The 17,265-nt window shown below is 37.7% G+C and overlaps 1 protein-coding gene across 4 annotated transcripts; it reads right to left on the bottom strand.

The window, feature by feature from the left end:
* Positions 1 to 13,752: 13,752 nt before the first annotated feature.
* Positions 13,753 to 16,944, bottom strand: LOC145018029 (rho GDP-dissociation inhibitor 1-like). 4 transcript variants are annotated; one of them, XM_078975970.1, is made up of 7 exons: positions 16,669 to 16,944; positions 15,231 to 15,303; positions 14,927 to 15,110; positions 14,766 to 14,832; positions 14,455 to 14,673; positions 14,232 to 14,356; positions 13,753 to 14,149 (listed from the first exon to the last, which is right to left on the bottom strand). In XM_078975970.1, the coding sequence occupies exons 3-7, from the start codon at positions 15,095 to 15,097 to the stop codon at positions 14,072 to 14,074; spliced, it is 660 nt and encodes a 219-aa protein (XP_078832096.1). In that variant the 5' UTR covers positions 15,098 to 15,110; positions 15,231 to 15,303; positions 16,669 to 16,944; the 3' UTR covers positions 13,753 to 14,071. The 4 variants fall into 4 exon arrangements, with proteins under 4 accessions (XP_078832096.1, XP_078832095.1, XP_078832098.1 ...); XM_078975969.1 differs by lacking the exon at positions 15,231 to 15,303 and having other exon boundaries at positions 16,669 to 16,943; XM_078975972.1 differs by lacking the exon at positions 15,231 to 15,303 and having other exon boundaries at positions 14,455 to 14,670; positions 16,669 to 16,943.
* Between the last annotated feature and the right edge of the window lie 321 nt (positions 16,945 to 17,265).

The raw sequence follows: 17,265 nt of genomic DNA, 5'->3' as shown, positions 1-17,265 counted from the left end.
AGGAAATCATTAGTCAGGTACCTCGACAGACTTTTGAGAAGACAGAGCATATAGAGTCTCGTCTTTATTTTGTTACTTTTGATGTATATAAATATGAATCAGGCATATGTAAATACCTTTTTATATATATTCAATGTAATGGTTGTGTTTACTTTGATTACTATGATGCAATTGTTGTGATACTACATATGACGTCCTCCACCCCCGAACGTTTCTGCCGTTTCGGTTTGGGGGTGTGACAGATTGGTATCAGAGCTATTGTTTATAGTGAACTAAGTATACCGAACCTTACATGGTATACAACTATAAACACTAAAGGGGCCGGAGTGCTTTGAACTAAAAGTATACTTTTAAAATATAAGTATTAAATAAGAAGTATACAAGTATACATACGTATCAGAAACAGTATCACGAGTAGAACAAAACAAATGTATTTGGATGTTGGACACTGCGGTTAAACCTGAATAGTTATGTAATCATGTATGAGGTTAATATAGCTTGATCAACTATATTTATTTGAGACATGACCAACATGTTTTTGGGAGTGATTGTGGTGTTACAGCAGGCCTATAACTTACCAAGCTATATACAACAAGATATCGATGGAACAGAGCATACGAATTAAAATACTATAGGAGTATTTTAGCTAGAGCCGAATACAGTGTACAGATTCATTCCAAGTGTTGCTACTCATTTCTTCTTAGTGATAGTTTACTTGTATTGGTAACCTTTCTCTGTTTGTCGCTTAGTAGAACACTTTATCTATCAGGCCGAGATATATCTTGTTGCATATATCTTGATTCAAGAATCTAGGGGACTTACCATCCTCTTCTGCCTGTTTATTTTAGAACAAGATGCCTCCGAAGAAAACACCCAAAAAAAAGAAAAACAATCCCCCAACGGATCCAACACCACCACCTCCTCAGTTCAACCCGGCCATGTTCCAAGCAGCAATCACTGCTGTTATGGCTGCCGCAATGTCGCAGATCAATTATGGTGGCTCTAGCGGGTTGGGAAGTGGTACCCATTCCCTTAACCTTGATGGAGGCTAGGGACACCAGAAGGAGTGTTGCTACAAAGATTTCAAGAACACAAAGCCCAAATCCTTCGACGACAATGGAGGCGTCATTGCCCTAACCCGGTGGTCCAAGAAGATCGAATCAATTTTCAATATTTGTGCTCGTTCTAAGGCCAACAAGGTGACGTTTGCCGCCTGCACCTTCACCGATAGAGCATTGACTTGGTGGAATAGCCGAGTCAAATCCCTAAATTTTCCAGTAGCAAATGCCATGGGTTAGGAAAGTTTAAATGAATTCATGCTTGCTGAGTACTGCCCAAGGGGCGAGATGCGGAAATTGGAGCACGAGCTCTGGAACCTGAACATGAAGGGTTCCGACATTGCCACCTATATTTGGCTCTTCTCTGTCTGGGAATGGTCACCCCAGAAAGCAAGAAGATAGAGAGTTACATTTGGGGGTTGATCCCCCCAACTCAAGGAAATGTTTTTGCTGCTAAACCTCTCACATTCGACAACGCCAAGTGCCTAGTGCATACCCTGATAGATCACGGGGTTGATCTTGATGAAGTGGCAGCCGCTCCCGAACCACCAAAGGCAAGTGGTGGAAAGAAGAAGTTTTGGAACAAGCGAAAGGAACAGTCTTCGCATGAGCCCTCCAAGAAATAGCACATTGTGGCAGTTCATGCTGCTACTACTCCTACTGCTATTCCTGCAGCTCAAGAACCTACTAGTAGATATGCTGGTACCCTTCCTCGGTGCGAAAAGTGCAACTATCATCATCATGGACCATGCTGTGAAATGTTGTGCAACAGTTATGGCAAGAAGGGGCATACAACTCGTTTTTGCAAGGCACAAGTCCAACCCACTAATCAGGCTTCTGGGCGTGAGTAAGCCAAGCCTGTTATGGCTGTGGGGAGATCAGACACTTCAAGAGAAATTATCCCAAGGCAACAACAACGAGTAGCACAGGGAGAGTGCTAGCGATGGGCCAAGAGGAAGTAGTTATTGATCCCACCATTGTTATGGGTACGTTCCTCCTTGATAACTCTTATGCATGCATTCTTTTCGTTTCTGGTGCGGAGAGAAGTTTTGTTAGTCATGCATTCAAACATATTATCAAGCATAAACCCCAACCCTTAACTGAAACATTCACTGTTGAGATGGAGAACGGAAAGAAAGAGAGCACTAACGACATATTCATCAGCTGTACCCTACCCTAAACGACCATTCCTTTCCAATCGACCTTATGCCAGTTACCATAAAAAGCTTCGATGTCATCATCGATATGGATTGGTTGAGCCCCAATTGTACTGATATCCTTTGTTATGAAAAATCCATTCGCCTCAATCTTCCCTCTGGCGAAGCCCTCATTATTTATGGCGATAAACTCAGCTCAAACCTCCGTATCATTTTATGCATCAAAGCCCAGAAATTTCTGCGAAAGGAGTGCTATGCATTCCTAGCCCACGTCGTTAATGAGAAGCAGGAAGTTAAAGACCTCGAGAGCATCCCCGAAGTCTGCAACTTTCCTGATGGCTTTCCCGAAGAGCTTCCTGGAATCCCTCCCAAACGCGAAGTTGAGTTCCGAATTGACTTAACCCCCGGAGCTACCCCTGTAGCTAAATCCCCCTACCGTCTAGCATCGGCAAAAATGCAAGAGTTATCCAGCCAACTCAATGAGCTACTCAACAAGGGATTCATCAAACCGAGTTCCTCACCCTAGGGAGCCCCGGTCTTATTTTTGAAAAAGAATGATGGATCTTTTCAGATGTGTATTGATTATCGCGAACTGAACAAGCTCACTATCAAAAACCGTTACCCCCTTCCCCGAATCGACAACCTCTTCGATCAAGTTCAAAGAGCCAGCTACTTCTCAAAGATAGACCTGAGATCAGGGTACCATCAATTATGAGTCCATGAGGGTGATGTTCCTAAGACATCATTTCGGACTCGATATGGTCACTATGAGTTTGTAGTGATTCCCTTCGGTCTAACCAACACACCCATGGTATTCATGGATCTGATGAATTGGGTGTGCTTCCCCTTCCTAGACAAGTTCATGATAGTATTTATTGATGATATACTTTTCTATTCCCGAAGCGAGGAAGACCATAGACAACACTTGAGGCTAGTGCTATAAACACTAAGGGCGGAGAAACTACATACAAAATTCTCTAAGTGCGAATTCTGGATTCGAAAGGTAACTTTCCTTGGTCACGTGGTTAGCGAGGAAGGCATACACGTGGACCCCTCCAAAATCAAAGTGATTGAGATATTATTGCAGGTTTATCCAGAATTTCTCCAGAATTGCTAAACCTCTAACCACCCTGACTCAGAAAGGTGTACCCTTTAGTTGGGGAGAAAGGCAAGACACTGCGATCCAAACCTTGAAGCAGGCATTATGCAGCGCACCTATCTTGTCTCTACCGGAAGGGACAGAGGACTTTGTTGTCTATTGCGATGCATCCAATCAAGGCCTAGGTTGTGTGCTAATACAACGAAGAAAGGTTGTTGCTTATGCCTCAAGGCAGCTGAAGACACACGAAGTCAATTATACAACTCACGACATGGAGTTGGGAGCAGTGGTTTTCGCATTAAAAATATAGAGACATTATCTCTACGTGTCACAACTAGCATTTTTGCTAGGAAATTCTACTCTCAGGTAATTATTCACCTAGTGTAATAACTTGTACTCTTCGTGAATACTATACTCTAATCTCGTTCAAATACATCTCATATGTTCAACTAAGGGTTGGGAATCTTAGAAATCTCGGTTCAAGATTTATTATGGGCTAGGATTCTCTTATTGGGTCTAACGAACCGATAAACTTTAAACTTGACTACTTTCGACCTAAAATGATCCATTTTATTTCTAATGAGCCTTATTGGGCCATAACTAATCCAATTAACCCTAAACCCATTTCTTTTACCATTTTGGGCCATGAGCCTCCTTAAGAGCCTAATGGGCCGATAACCATCCTTCTTGGGCCTCATAGGAATATAATTAAGCATGAATGGCCCAAATATTCATTTCCTTCTCCTTTCCTTTTCTCACCTTCAGCCCATCTACACACACAAAAAAGAGGAAATTTATGGGATTATTCTGATGGTGCCACATACTTTTTGCATGGAGGACATCCATGCAAAATGTCCACCAAATATCTAGATTAGTGGATTATTAACCATTAACTAAAGACCAAAACTTCTATTTCTTTCTCCTTTCTTATCCTTGGCCGAAGGCAAGAGCACACACACAAACCATTACTAAACTCTCTCTAAATGCACATTCAAGAACACCTCTTCCCTTTCATCAAAAATTTCGAGAATTAGGAACATTCCAAGGAAGCTTTTCATTCAAAAATCACTCCAAGATACATTCTAGTGGTAAGATCTCATAAGACTAAGTGATATACTTTCTTTCTACACTTAACCATTCCTCTTACCTCCTCAAATTCGTAACCATGCTCCCTATAACTCATCAAGATTCGAATATCACATCAAGAAGCTAGCTAGAGTCATAACTTACACCTCCTTCTTCTTATCTTCATCAAAACCGAAATCCAAACCCTAAGGTGAGTTCATACCCCTTGTTTTCTGTTTTTATATGATTTTTAGGGGAGAATACAAGTTGCTTTGTGTAGATCTATGTGTATATGCATGACTATGTGTGTTTTCCATGAATTATTTGGTGATTATGTGTTGATTTCTTCACTAATCTAAAAATATGTTAAGAAAATTGAAGTTTATCACTAGGATCTTCAGATGAATCTTGAGAAAAGTATGTTTTATCACAATTATTACATGTAAACATGTAGATCTGGGATTTGTATACTTGATATAGCAAAAATAAGTGTTGTGTTCAAAGATCTATAAACTAAACTTACAAAATAGCTCTTGACAGAAAACTTTTGGTCCAATCTCGAACTCTTTTGACCATCCAAATGGAAGTAATTATCAAAACTGTTTTACATGAATAAATTTCAGATTTATACCTTTAAAATGACTACTCTCACGTTTTCATACGATTTTTCTACAGTTTTTGGCGAATTTTACAAAACTGTCTATCATATTTGAAATAATTTCGGACCAACCTGTGAAGATGAGTAATTTCACACTAGTTTAAAGCCATCACAAATTATTAGAAAAATTGTGAACAAAGTAAACAAAATTTCCAAACTTCCAAAATTTACGGATCCAGATTTCGACATACGATGAATTTTCTACAAATTTTCTAAAAACTAGTTCGGAAAAGCCAAAAACCAGAAAAATATGTATTTTCACAAAACCAAGCCAAAAATGATATTTTTGACAAAAATGGGTTTAAAATGTTATTTTTACCACAAAGTAGTCATCACACAAGTTTTTAACAAAATTGGAGATTAAAGTGTTATTCTTACGAAAATTGGGCCTTAATTGTAAATTTTTGGCTTATTGGGCCAAGAACGTCATTTTTACAAAAAGGTGGGCTTTTTATATCAACTTTGTAAATAAGCAAGCTAAAATAAACAAAACAATAACAAACGAGATTAAAAACGATATTCATATCTTATTGGGCCTGGAAATAATATATATGTTTAGTGGGCCTTAGTGTCCTTTTACATGTATATTGGGCTTAGGATAGACATTCACATTCCCTTTTGAGCCTGGAAATAATAGACACGCATAGTGGGCCTTAGTGGTCCACTTACATGTTTATTGGGCCTGGAAATGGGTTTTATACGCGTTCTTCTTTTTATGCTATTTGAGTGAATACTTGAACTAAAACCAATGATAAACCAACAAATGGATTTAATTTGATCATTTTCTAGGTTATTGGGCCTTAGTGACCCATTTTTATGTGTGAGAGGTCCTATATACAATTTATATGTTTATTGGGCCTCATTGACCCATTAACATGTGTGACGGACCTTGGATACTATTTGTGTGCTATTTGGGCCTGTAAATACTTTACATGTGAAATGGGCCTTAGCTGTCCTTTCATATATATTTCGGGCCCATGTTATATAATCTCATTCCAACCGGGTCTTGAATGATTTACATGTTTAGCGATGCCTTAGTGGTTCACTTACATGGATCATTAGGCCTGGAAGGAGTTTATACATTTTTCTTCATGTAAATTCGATTAAGGATCTAGCGAGTTTTTGTCGACTGGCACCTATTAAGTGTACGATCGTAGCCTATAGTTATAACCAGAGTCTCCTGGAGGGAGAACGGGGATTTGTGTAGATCTATACGGGGTTGACACCCACACCTCAGTTGTTCGCTACAGTTAGACTAACTCAGTCTAGGGTGACGAAAACCTTATACTCAAAGTCAAAACCGGCGTCCAACGACGCCATGACAGGTGAAATTGTCATTATTTAGTATGGTTATGATGACTCGCTTAGAGGAATTGACGTTATGAGGTTTACGGAAGACTTTTTTTTATAGGCAACATCGGGTTGTCTGGGAACATTCTCTTTACATGCTCTTACATTCTCTCTACATTCTCTTTACCTTTTTAGTCAAATAAACAATAACATACATGCATTAATACAAGATCTAACACAAACACACTAAACCGTTTTCAGAAAATATCGGATTTTCTGGTGGTTTTCAAAGTTATACAAATCATTTTCACAAACATGCTTATGAACTCACCAACATTTTTATGTTGACCGTTTTCAAAATAACTTGTATTCTCAGGAAACCGTTGAAGCAGGATGAACGAAACAAACTAATGGATATTGTGTTATATTTTGTTTCATCATACTCTTACTATTTTGGCATGTAATATTCAAATACAATACTCGATGAAAACAATGAATGTTGTAATATTACATGTGTGATGATGATGATGTTATGTTTCAATTATATTCACTGTAATGATATTTCAAGATGAAGTCACGCACAAGCCCCCGGATGTTTCCACCGTCTGGTTCGGGGGTGTGACACTACGAAACCAAGTGCACTGTCTTCACTAACCATAAGAGCTTAAAGCATATTTTCGATCTGAAAGAGTTGAACATGAGACAATGGCGATGGGTGGAACTACTCAATGATTATGAGTGTGAGATACGCTATCATACATGAAAGGCCAATGTGGTAGCTGACACCCTCAGCCGAAAAGAGTACTAAGGTCGTAGATTGAAGGCACTGACAATTACCATCCATTCCCATTAATCCGCTCAAATCAGAGAGGCCCAACTGGAAGCCTTGAAACCAGAGAACAGGTCGGATGAAGCCTTAAGAGGAATGGAAAAGAACTTAGAGATCAAGGGAGACAGAGTCTATAATTTCATGAACCAGATCTGGACCCCAAAGTTTGGTGGTTACAGAGAAGTTGTCATGAGCGAAGCTCATAAGACTCGATACTTCGTTCATCCAGATTTGGATAAGATGTATCTGGATCTCAAAAAATTATATTGGTGGCCAAACATGAAAGCAGAGATCGCTACTTTCGTGGGCAAGTGTCTGACTTGCACCAAGGTAAAGGTTGAATATCAGAAGCCCTCAGGTATACTTCAGTAGCCAGAAATACTTGAGTGGAAGTGAGAAAGAATTACTATGGATTTTATCACTAAGTTACCCAAATCTTCGAGTGGCTACGATACCATATGGGTAATTGTCGACCGATTAACCAAATCCGCCCACTTCCTGCCAATCAAAGAAATATTCAAGACGGAAAGACTTACACGAATCTACATCCAAGAGATAGTTCGTCTGCATGGTGTGCCTGTGTCCATTATCTCCGATTAAAATAGCAGGTTTACCTCGAGATTTTGGTAGTCACTGAAGAAAGCTTTTGGAACTAAGCTAGATATGAGAACAGCTTACCATCCGCAAACCGATGGGCAGAGTGAGAGAACCATTCAGGCCTTGGAAGACATGTTGAGAGCATGTGTTATAGATTTTGGTAAGTCGTGGGATACCCATTTGCCCTTAGTCGAATTCTCCTACAACAACACTTAACATACCATTATCAAGGCTGCGACATTTGAAGTCCTTTATGGCCGTAAGTGCAGATCTCCTCTGTGCTGGACTAAGTTGGGCGACACGCAGCTAGCCAAGGGTTAAGTCCCCGACAGCACTCTCACAGGCCCAGAAATCATCTGTGAAACCACAGAAAAGATCGTACAAATTCGGGAACGACTAAAAGCTTCAAGAGATAGATAGAAGAGCTACGCCGATAAGAGACGAAAACCCTTGGAATTCCATGTTGGCGACCGTGTTCTATCGAAGGTCTCACCCTGGAAAGGCATGATACACTTTGGAAAGCGTGGAAAGCTGAATCCGAGATACATAGGACCATTCGAGATCCTTGCTAGGATTGGTCCCGTAGCATACAAACTTCATTTACCTCAAGAGCTTAACAATATTCATCCTGTCTTCCACGTCTCGAACCTTAAAAAGTGTTTATCTGGTGAAACCCTTGTAATCCTTCTTGATGAGATCGAGATTAACGAGAACCTTAACTTCTTGGAAGAACCAGTCGAAATCACGGATCGGGAAATCAAACAAACGAAACAAAGTCGCATACCGATAGTGAAGATCCGCTGGAATGCCAAGTGGGGACCTCAATTCACTTGGTAGAGTGAAGATCAAATGAAACAGAAACATCCTCATCTTTATCCGAGTCCATGATTTTTATTCTATGTTTGAATTTCGGGATGAAATTCCCTCTAACGGGGGGATGATGTGACAACCCGAACCTTTTTCCGTTACCATTAGCCGATTTCCGTTAATAAAATTTGAATTTTATTGAGTTTCCGTCAAATTCCTTTGGTTTGGAAAATCATCTAGTTTTATATAATTAAATTTTATATACTATTCGGAACCAAAATCGCGAGAAAAACCCGAATTTTCTTGAAAACCAAAAGTTTTCGGCCTGAATGGAGTTCACAGCTGTAAACCCGTTTACGGCTGGTGCTAGGTGGACCCCACCATCGACCATACCCCCAAACTATATATACGGGACCCCCACCTCCATTTGAACCTTCTTGGCCAAAAACTCTCCCATTTTTCCTCTCGACCGTAAACCCCAAAACACCCTCATTTCTTCCAAAAATCATCAAGAAATCGCCTTTGGAGGGTGTTTTGGAGCATCTAAAACGTGTTTTCACCAAATCCAACATCCTTGTTCTTGAGTTTACGACCGTACACCCTTCAAATATTCAAAGACCGCAAATAGTTCAAGGTCGTAAAGCCTTCAAGAGGCTGTTCACGACTGTAAACCCTTCAAGAGGCTGTTCACGGCCGTAAGCCCCCCCCCCCCCCCTCACGGCCGCAAACTCCTTCACACCGTGAATCTTGGCCGCGAACCCACTTTTCCACCTCGATCGAGTCTCGGTAACATTCCTAAAGCAATAACAAGTGTTTTCCAACACTATAATAAATGGTTTCACTAATAAATACATTTATGTAATTAATTGTTGATTAGGATCCCGATAAGTGTCGCGTACATCAACCTGAGGGTCTTCATTTCCAGTTTCATTGTTCGACATTCCACACAACGAACAGTGAGTTCATACCCTTATGCTTTTACTATTTTTAACGTTTTCAGGGAGGAATACAAGCCAAACACAAATGATATTTGTGAACTTATACAAAAGAATTTCAATAGGTTTAAAACTTATGCAATTTATACAACCAAAAGATTTACATGTTTGATAAAATATTTAGATATTTCATCCCTTTTGTAACATGCCGAGCATAAGGGACATTTTCAACGTACAACCATAATTGCATAGTTTTCAGATCAATACACGAACCAAGTACACAATATACATGCAAATTATAATAGGTATAGTTTGGGATTTCAATACACAATTCTACAATTTCAGAGCTTATACAATAACAAACATGTAAACTATGACGGGTTTAGTTTTATGATATACATTACTACTTTCGGATTTCAAGGGTACATCATTATATAATAATTTAAGTATAATTATTGTTACATTACAAGTATACAAACGGATGCAAATACAAGAGAACAATTTAGAGCTACACGTAAACTAGTTAATACATGATTGAGAGACAACTCTTCAATTATACCTTTCGGGGTACAGATTAAATCCTATCACAGTATAACCAGAGTCTCCTGGTTGGAGAGCATGAGATTTATGAATAGATCTATTCGGGACTGACAATCCCACACATAAACTGCTAGCTACAGTTACGCAGGCATGCATGGGGTGAAAAATGTCATATATCTGACACTTGAAGAATGTCGTAAAGGTTACTAGGTCATATCAAGCATGGTTATACGACTCACAATAGTATAAACTAACCTTTGTTTACAGGATTTCATTCTTCATTAGTTTTATTTTAATTAATAGAACTACTATACATTACACTGGAGTATTCCAGGGATACAATACATGATTTTATTTTAAATAATAAAACTACTATACTTACTGGTGGTAGCCAGGGTTTTCAAACAGAACGTACAATACATACTGGTGGTAGCCAGGGTTTCCAAATAAAACATACTATACATACAAGTGTTAATCAAGGTTTTGAAAAAAATACAGTAACAAACATACATATTAGAAAATATTGGATTTTCTTGGGAAACATGCATTTATTTTACAGAATTCAATGATTGGTTTCTCACTACAAAAACATTCTTATGAACTCACCAGCTTATTGCTAATACTCTTTCAAAAATCGCTTGTATTCTCAGGAAATCAGTAGTCAGGTACCTCGGCGGACTTTTGAGAAGACGGAGCATATAGAGTCTACACCCCCAAATGTTTCCGCCGTTTCGGTTTGGGGGTGTGATAGGAAAGGACCGAAGGGGTAGGCCAGCACCCTGATATGCTAGGCAAGTTACCGGTTGAAAGAGACTGAAGGGGTAGGCCAGTACCCGCACATGTAAAATAGTATGTTTATTATATGGAATGTGGTATGATGGGGGAACTTACTAAATTTGTGCTTATGGTTTTCAGTTTTTGTTTCAAGTGCTTCTTCGAAGGGAAAGGAACCGGCACGATAGCAGGGCATCACACCACGATTTTCTGCACTATAATGTTCTTGGGATTTTGTACTCTGACATTATTATATTATGACATGTTTTGAGACATATGACGTATGGGTTTTTATGATATGAGATAACTTCATGATGTTTTCAATAATCTGCTTTATGAAATATCAAATTAAAAATGAAACTTTTTAGTCTTGAATTTTGGGATGTGACACTTCATATTTGTGTTTCTTGCTAAACAAGTTGGTGTTGCAAAAGATTTGCATAATTAGAATCTGATGCAACACTTTCCACAAAACGTTGCATTAGGTGTACAAAACACAGCTTCTGATGCAACCTTTTTTCAGAACACGTTGAATTAGGATCTGATTAGGAGACATCACCTATTGTAGCACTTTTCCTGATGCAACACTTTTCTAGTAAACCCTAGTTTCCAATTTTAGGTTCAAGGTTATGGCCATTAAACCCTAGCTTAGGGCACATGTAATCAAAACAACCACAGAAAACAAAAAATAAATTTTTGCACCTTCTAAACCCTAATTTTTAAACAAGATTTTACAGAAATTAAATTGGATCTAATAATGCAAATAACTATGAACTAAGGATTTGATACCACTAAAAGGTTTTGAACATATTATAATTCTAGTCATATGTCCAAACTAAAACCTACAAGGATATTATGTTCATACAATTATTGCAACTACAAGAAATATGAGAATTACATACCTCTTCGTTAGCTAAAGATCTCTTTGCTTCCAATCTTATTTTATCCACTTTAATTGGATGCCAAGGATCCAAACCAGAATCCCTATAATGGAATTGCACCTAAGTTCACCAACCAATCACTAAGGACAACACCTTAGAGAGGGCAGGAAATCGCCAAATACAAACCCTAATGGTCATGTATTGCGTCACCAATAAGGGAGGTAAGGGGAAAGTGTGGCACAAATTTAGGAGTAGAGAATTGTCTCAGGGTTTGATCTCTAGCTCCTTATTTGTAGTTATCTTGCAACTTGGTGCAAAAAATACTATTTATTACTGAAATCCTCCATGGGTTGTTCCAATTAATTATACATTTTAATTAATTAACATCCAGTACCTACAATTAATTAATTTCTAATTAATTCCAAGTTAGCTTCTAATTAATTTATCATACGATGACAAATAAATAAACTAATTTCTCCCGATTTTCTTTCGTCATTTAATTGTTTAATTGGGTCTCAAGTGTAACCCAAAATAACCTTACTATTATTAAAAACATTACTAATATTTATGACCTTGGGCACTATTTCTAACAAGTTAGACTTAGGTCGAGGAACGTTGTGAAAGTCTTTTTTGTGCGTTTTTGTATGATCAGGGTTTGGGAATTTAAAGCACGATCTAATGCCTGATGGATTTATCTAAGCTTTATAGGGTCAAAGTTGCATTCTAGTTAGAGTGTTTTTAATTTGAGTAGTTGGTAAATGTTAGGGGGAGAGATGATGATTGGGTTCCTTCAGGTTAGTAGGATGACAGACATGTGCCTAAAGGCCATTGAGGTGTTGGTCGTGAGTCTTCAGTCCCGATGTAGAATTATGGAAAGAGTGGTATTGTGTCGAGAGCCTATAGTTCCAATAGATGGATGATGTCATGAATAGGGGTGTAAATGAGTCGAGCTACTCGTAAGCTACTCGGGATCAACTCGTTAAAAGCTCGACTCGAGATCGAATTAAATGAGCATGAGCTGAGCTCGAGCCTAAACATGAGGCTCGTTTATTAAACGAGCTCGAACCAAGCTTCAATTAATGGGTTCGCGAGCCTAAACGAGCATATATATATATATATATATATATATATATATATATATATATATATATATATATATATATATATATATATATAGAGAGAGAGAGAGAGAGAGAGAGAAAGAGAGAGATAGAAAGGCTCATTTAGGTTCGATAGCCCACTAAATTGTTCACGAGTTGAGCTCGAGCTTCCTCAAAATTAAACGAGTCGAGCTTGAGCTTGCTCAGGCTCAGCTCGGCTCGTCTCGTTTACACCCCTAGTCATGATGTATCTTAAACCTGTGTGTGTGCGACTTGTGCGAGTGGAACCCGATAGGTTTATGTCAACCATGCTTTCATGAGCTGGTTACATGTGTTGGAGTACTGGTTATGGGTTTAAAAGTGGTGAGTTCTCTTTAGTAACCTTGGTTGATTTTTCAGATTTATGAACACCTGAACTAGGTGGAGAGACCGGTTACGATGTGAGGTTGTGAGTCGTTTGGAGTATGTCTTCAAAAGGTGTTGTCTTGACAAGGAGTCAAGATGGTGTACCAAAAGCTTTTTTGGGCATGTTTCCAAATATGGATTCCTTTGAATTGTTATGGATGGGTTGTTCTAGGTACTCACTTCATAATGGGTTGGCAGCGTTCTCCGTTCGAAGGAATTGGTCAACATTTTATGTCAGGAAGGTGATTGCTAGACTTGAGGTGTTAGTTCAAGGGTTTCGAACAGTTGAGATACCAATTCAAGAAGTATTTGTAAGAGTTGGGTTATGTTGTTGGACTTGCAGTCCCTATAGTATGAGTCGTGAAGCAAAGGTAGTTGGATTTAAAGGCGCTGCGGTAGCATCATAAGGGTTTCAAATGGACATGCTGCTATAAGCCAACACTCATGGCCGAAGTGCAGGCCACAATCACCTGGAAAAAATACATAGTACCTAACCTGTCCAGCCACTTATTTATAAAATAGACAAAGAAAAAAAGTTGTAGATAACCCAATCCGACTTTCAGGAGAAAACCAGATGATATAAAGAAGAAACCGAAAAAAGCATTAGACAAGTGTCATTACCCGAAACCTTGGTTTCGGAAAACACGGCTACACACCTTGAATGAATCAAACAAAACAAAAGAAACAAAAATCGGTTGTTTGCACTTTGCACCTTTTTGTATAAAGCATAACCTAGCAGAGCAACCACCCACAAAGACAATCAACACCTTGCATCAAACTATCCAAAAATTTCCTAAAACAAAGAATACCCACTTAAAAGAAACCATAAATCTCCAAGAACCAAATTCCATTATAGCCATCAAAAACACTTCCCAATTAGGATTTGGGCCAGTCTTTCTGGATGTCAAAAGTGTAGTTAAGCTCCAAGTAACACTTGTTATCATCATCAACAAACTTCACAAATAAAAAACAATAAAAAAAATTAATAAGTACATAATCAAAATAATTAAATACAAAACTATTTAATTATTTTTACCTTTGTTTTTGCAGAATAAGATCCTCTAGCAAACATCCCCGAAGGGGTAACCTCTTCGGGCATGACATGTGTGTAAGGCTCAGCTTGTGGGCTGAAAGTCCCGAGCATTTCTTTTGAGCTATCAACTACATCAAAAAAATCAAATCCCAACATCGTTATTTATGATAACAACTAAAATGACGAAAATACCCTTGGAATTTTGAAAGACGAGGGAGTAACTTACCCTTGATCCCGGTTTTCCACACGGTGTTGGTGTATTTAAGCCCACAAACTATGTCGTTGCTGACCTTGATTGAGAATTTTAGATTGTATTTGCTTCCTTCTTTTAAGGTGAACCAAAGGCCTTTTTGGTTCCCAGATTCGGGGATTTGAAGGACAATATCGTCTCTTCCAGCAGAGATTATCGTAAGGCTTAGAATTTTCACATCAGGTTCTTGAACTTCTAGTAAAAAAACACCAAAGAACATATTAGCAATCGAGTTTATGTAGCTTTTATTGCATAATTATCAAATAAAGAGAAAAAAAAAAAAATACCTTCGGCCTGACTGACATCAACGCTTCCAAGCAACTGTTCTTTCCACCTCCTCAAACTCTCATCATCCTGAACCACCAATACGTAATCAAAAAAGAAATCCAAAATGGTAAAATTACTAAAAAGCCCTAAAAAAAGGTGACTGTGTTAAAAAATGAAGGACCTTATCCTTTTCGAGGTGTTCTTTGATGCTAATTTTGGGACCCAAATGTATTTGGGTTTCTTCATCGTCTTCGGTTGCATAACAAGAGGATTCGGATGCATCGTCGCGAACTGCAGATCCAGATGGTGGTGCTGCTTCATGCTTCTCGTCTTTACCATCGGTATCACCCATGTTGGCTCACAATCTGATGAATTAAAAAAGGAATTTTAATTTTAATTTTAATTTTAATGTTTAAGATAATGCGAGAAGGGTAAAGAGGGGAATTCAGATAATAATTTTGAAAAAACGCCGATCGTTTGAATACCCGCAAGAATAGTTATCTATAGATGGAAGAATTTAAACAAAAAGATTGAAATTTACAAGGGCACTCCGAGATTCTGCAATCGAATGAAATTTGAGTAATGAGATGAGATATATAGGAGGAATTACAAGTAATTTACAAAAATGGGTCGATTTATATTTGTATAGATATTATTATATTAATAAATGATCAAATGGGTTCAGTAGGATCGAACCCTTATGCAAATTGGAATTCAAAAAGCAACATCAGGATAAAAAAAAATTGTTTTAGTTTTATTTATATTACAAAATGCTACGAAAAGAAATTCAATTTGACCATTTTGTTACCTATATGTGAATATAAAGAAAATATCATAATTGTAGGTGGGTGGGATTAGGATACCTTTTTTTAATAAAATAGAACCCTACAAGTACCAAATAACACCTTTTAACTTTTAAAAAGCGTGAAAAAAAAGAGAGGAAAATTCAAACAATAATTCAAAGGTAATTCCAATATCCAAGCTAATACCGACAAACATTATTTATGCAAATGCAATGAATTGAAGCAAAAAATATTGAAAGAAAGAATAAAAATGAGAGGGGTAATGTAGGGAGTTTTACAATGTCTTAAATTGCTTATTAGAAAAATGATCAGTGTTGTAATAAGATTTTGTAATCATATTTATTATAACTATATTAATTATTTGCTAAATATTAAAAAAAAGGGGGTAATGGGTTAACATGAACAATTCATATCAAATAGTCAAGAAAAATAATTGTTTTCACCAACCCACTAATGAGTGATGACCCATTGCCACATATAGTAAAGAGTAAAATCCAATAATGATCCTCCGAAAAGAACACTAATCTTTTAAACACAGACAACATCTTATCTTATTTAAAAATATAATGAATTGAAGCTTCCATTTACGAAAGAATCTGCCAAAATATGAGAGAAATTAAAAAAAGAAAAGACCAGAATCTGCAATCCCATGAAATATGTGAATCATGCATGTCATGAACAGCGAAAACCAGAAATAAGAGGCACCCATACAAGAATTTGAACCGAGGATAAGAATTACACAAAAGGAAAACAGAGTTAAATCGTGGGTTTCGTGAAATAATTATCAAGATGCAACTCCTGATGAAAAAACAAACTCATGAGGTAATGATGGATTTATATACCAGAGAACCCTAAACTAACGAAAAAAGCAAGAATAACGAAGAGGGATATCCAATCAATGATCGAAAAAAGCATTCGCGTATTTTAATTTTAACCACCCACAGAATTTACTACAAAAATGCGAAGAAATGAGCAGATTAATCTAGGTTCTCCCAAAAATCGATTAAAACGGAACAAAATTTAGGGTAACGAGCAAAGGATCCGCATTCAATGTTGAAAACACTAAAATAGATACAAAAAAACAGAATTAAATTGTGGGTTGATGAGAATTGTGGCGTACCTTTCTCTCAGGATCAAATGTAATGATGGGTTACAATAAAGAACCCTTGACTAACTTAAAAAAATCATGATGAATCTGTTGAGAGGATAGCATCCAGCGGAAGGAATTGGGACAGAATTGGGTGATTTTGGGGAATAATTGTTCGGTTGAAGAGAGAGAGAGAAAAGGGTAAAAACTTGCTTAATTTAACGGAAAGGGAATGTGGGAAATGGTCGTGTGGTTATCCAAGTATGGCGACAATCAATCAGTTGGATCGGGCAAGAAATATGGCCTGGCCACTCGGACGATTGCGATTTTGTAGGTTGATATACCTTTCACGTTTTTCCTTTTTTTCAGATTTTTGGTCATGATGTGAAGGCGGAATTAAAAAGAAAAAAATAAATAATAAATAAATTTGCAATAATATAATAATCTTCACATAATTTTAATAGCTCGGGATATCTATTTGAAAATGGTTTTATTTTTGTCCACTTCATCGGATATATTGGCGTTGCAAGAAACGAGGTTTATCGAAGACGTCATGTGCACAACACTTGCTTATTTACAAGAAAATGAAGATAAAAGTTTGCGCCCAAAAACAAGAAATCCTCCTTTACG

The sequence above is a fragment of the Lactuca saligna genome, chromosome 9, assembly GCF_052625555.1.
Source record: "Lactuca saligna cultivar CGN05327 chromosome 9, ASM5262555v1, whole genome shotgun sequence".
Classification (NCBI taxonomy): Eukaryota; Viridiplantae; Streptophyta; class Magnoliopsida; order Asterales; family Asteraceae; genus Lactuca; species Lactuca saligna.
Note: the sequence above shows the minus strand (reverse complement) of the source record. Positions and strands in the feature narration are given on the sequence as shown.

Coding starts and splice junctions, on each gene's coding strand:
- LOC145018029 (XM_078975970.1), bottom strand. CDS start 15,097: ATGGGTGATACCGATGGTAAAGACGAGAAGCATGAAGCAGCACCACCA. Junction 14,674..14,765: donor TGATGTCAGTCAGGCCGAAG/GTATTTTTTTTT, acceptor TTTTTTTACTAG/AAGTTCAAGAACCTGATGTG. Junction 14,357..14,454: donor GTGGAAAACCGGGATCAAGG/GTAAGTTACTCC, acceptor TTTTTGATGTAG/TTGATAGCTCAAAAGAAATG.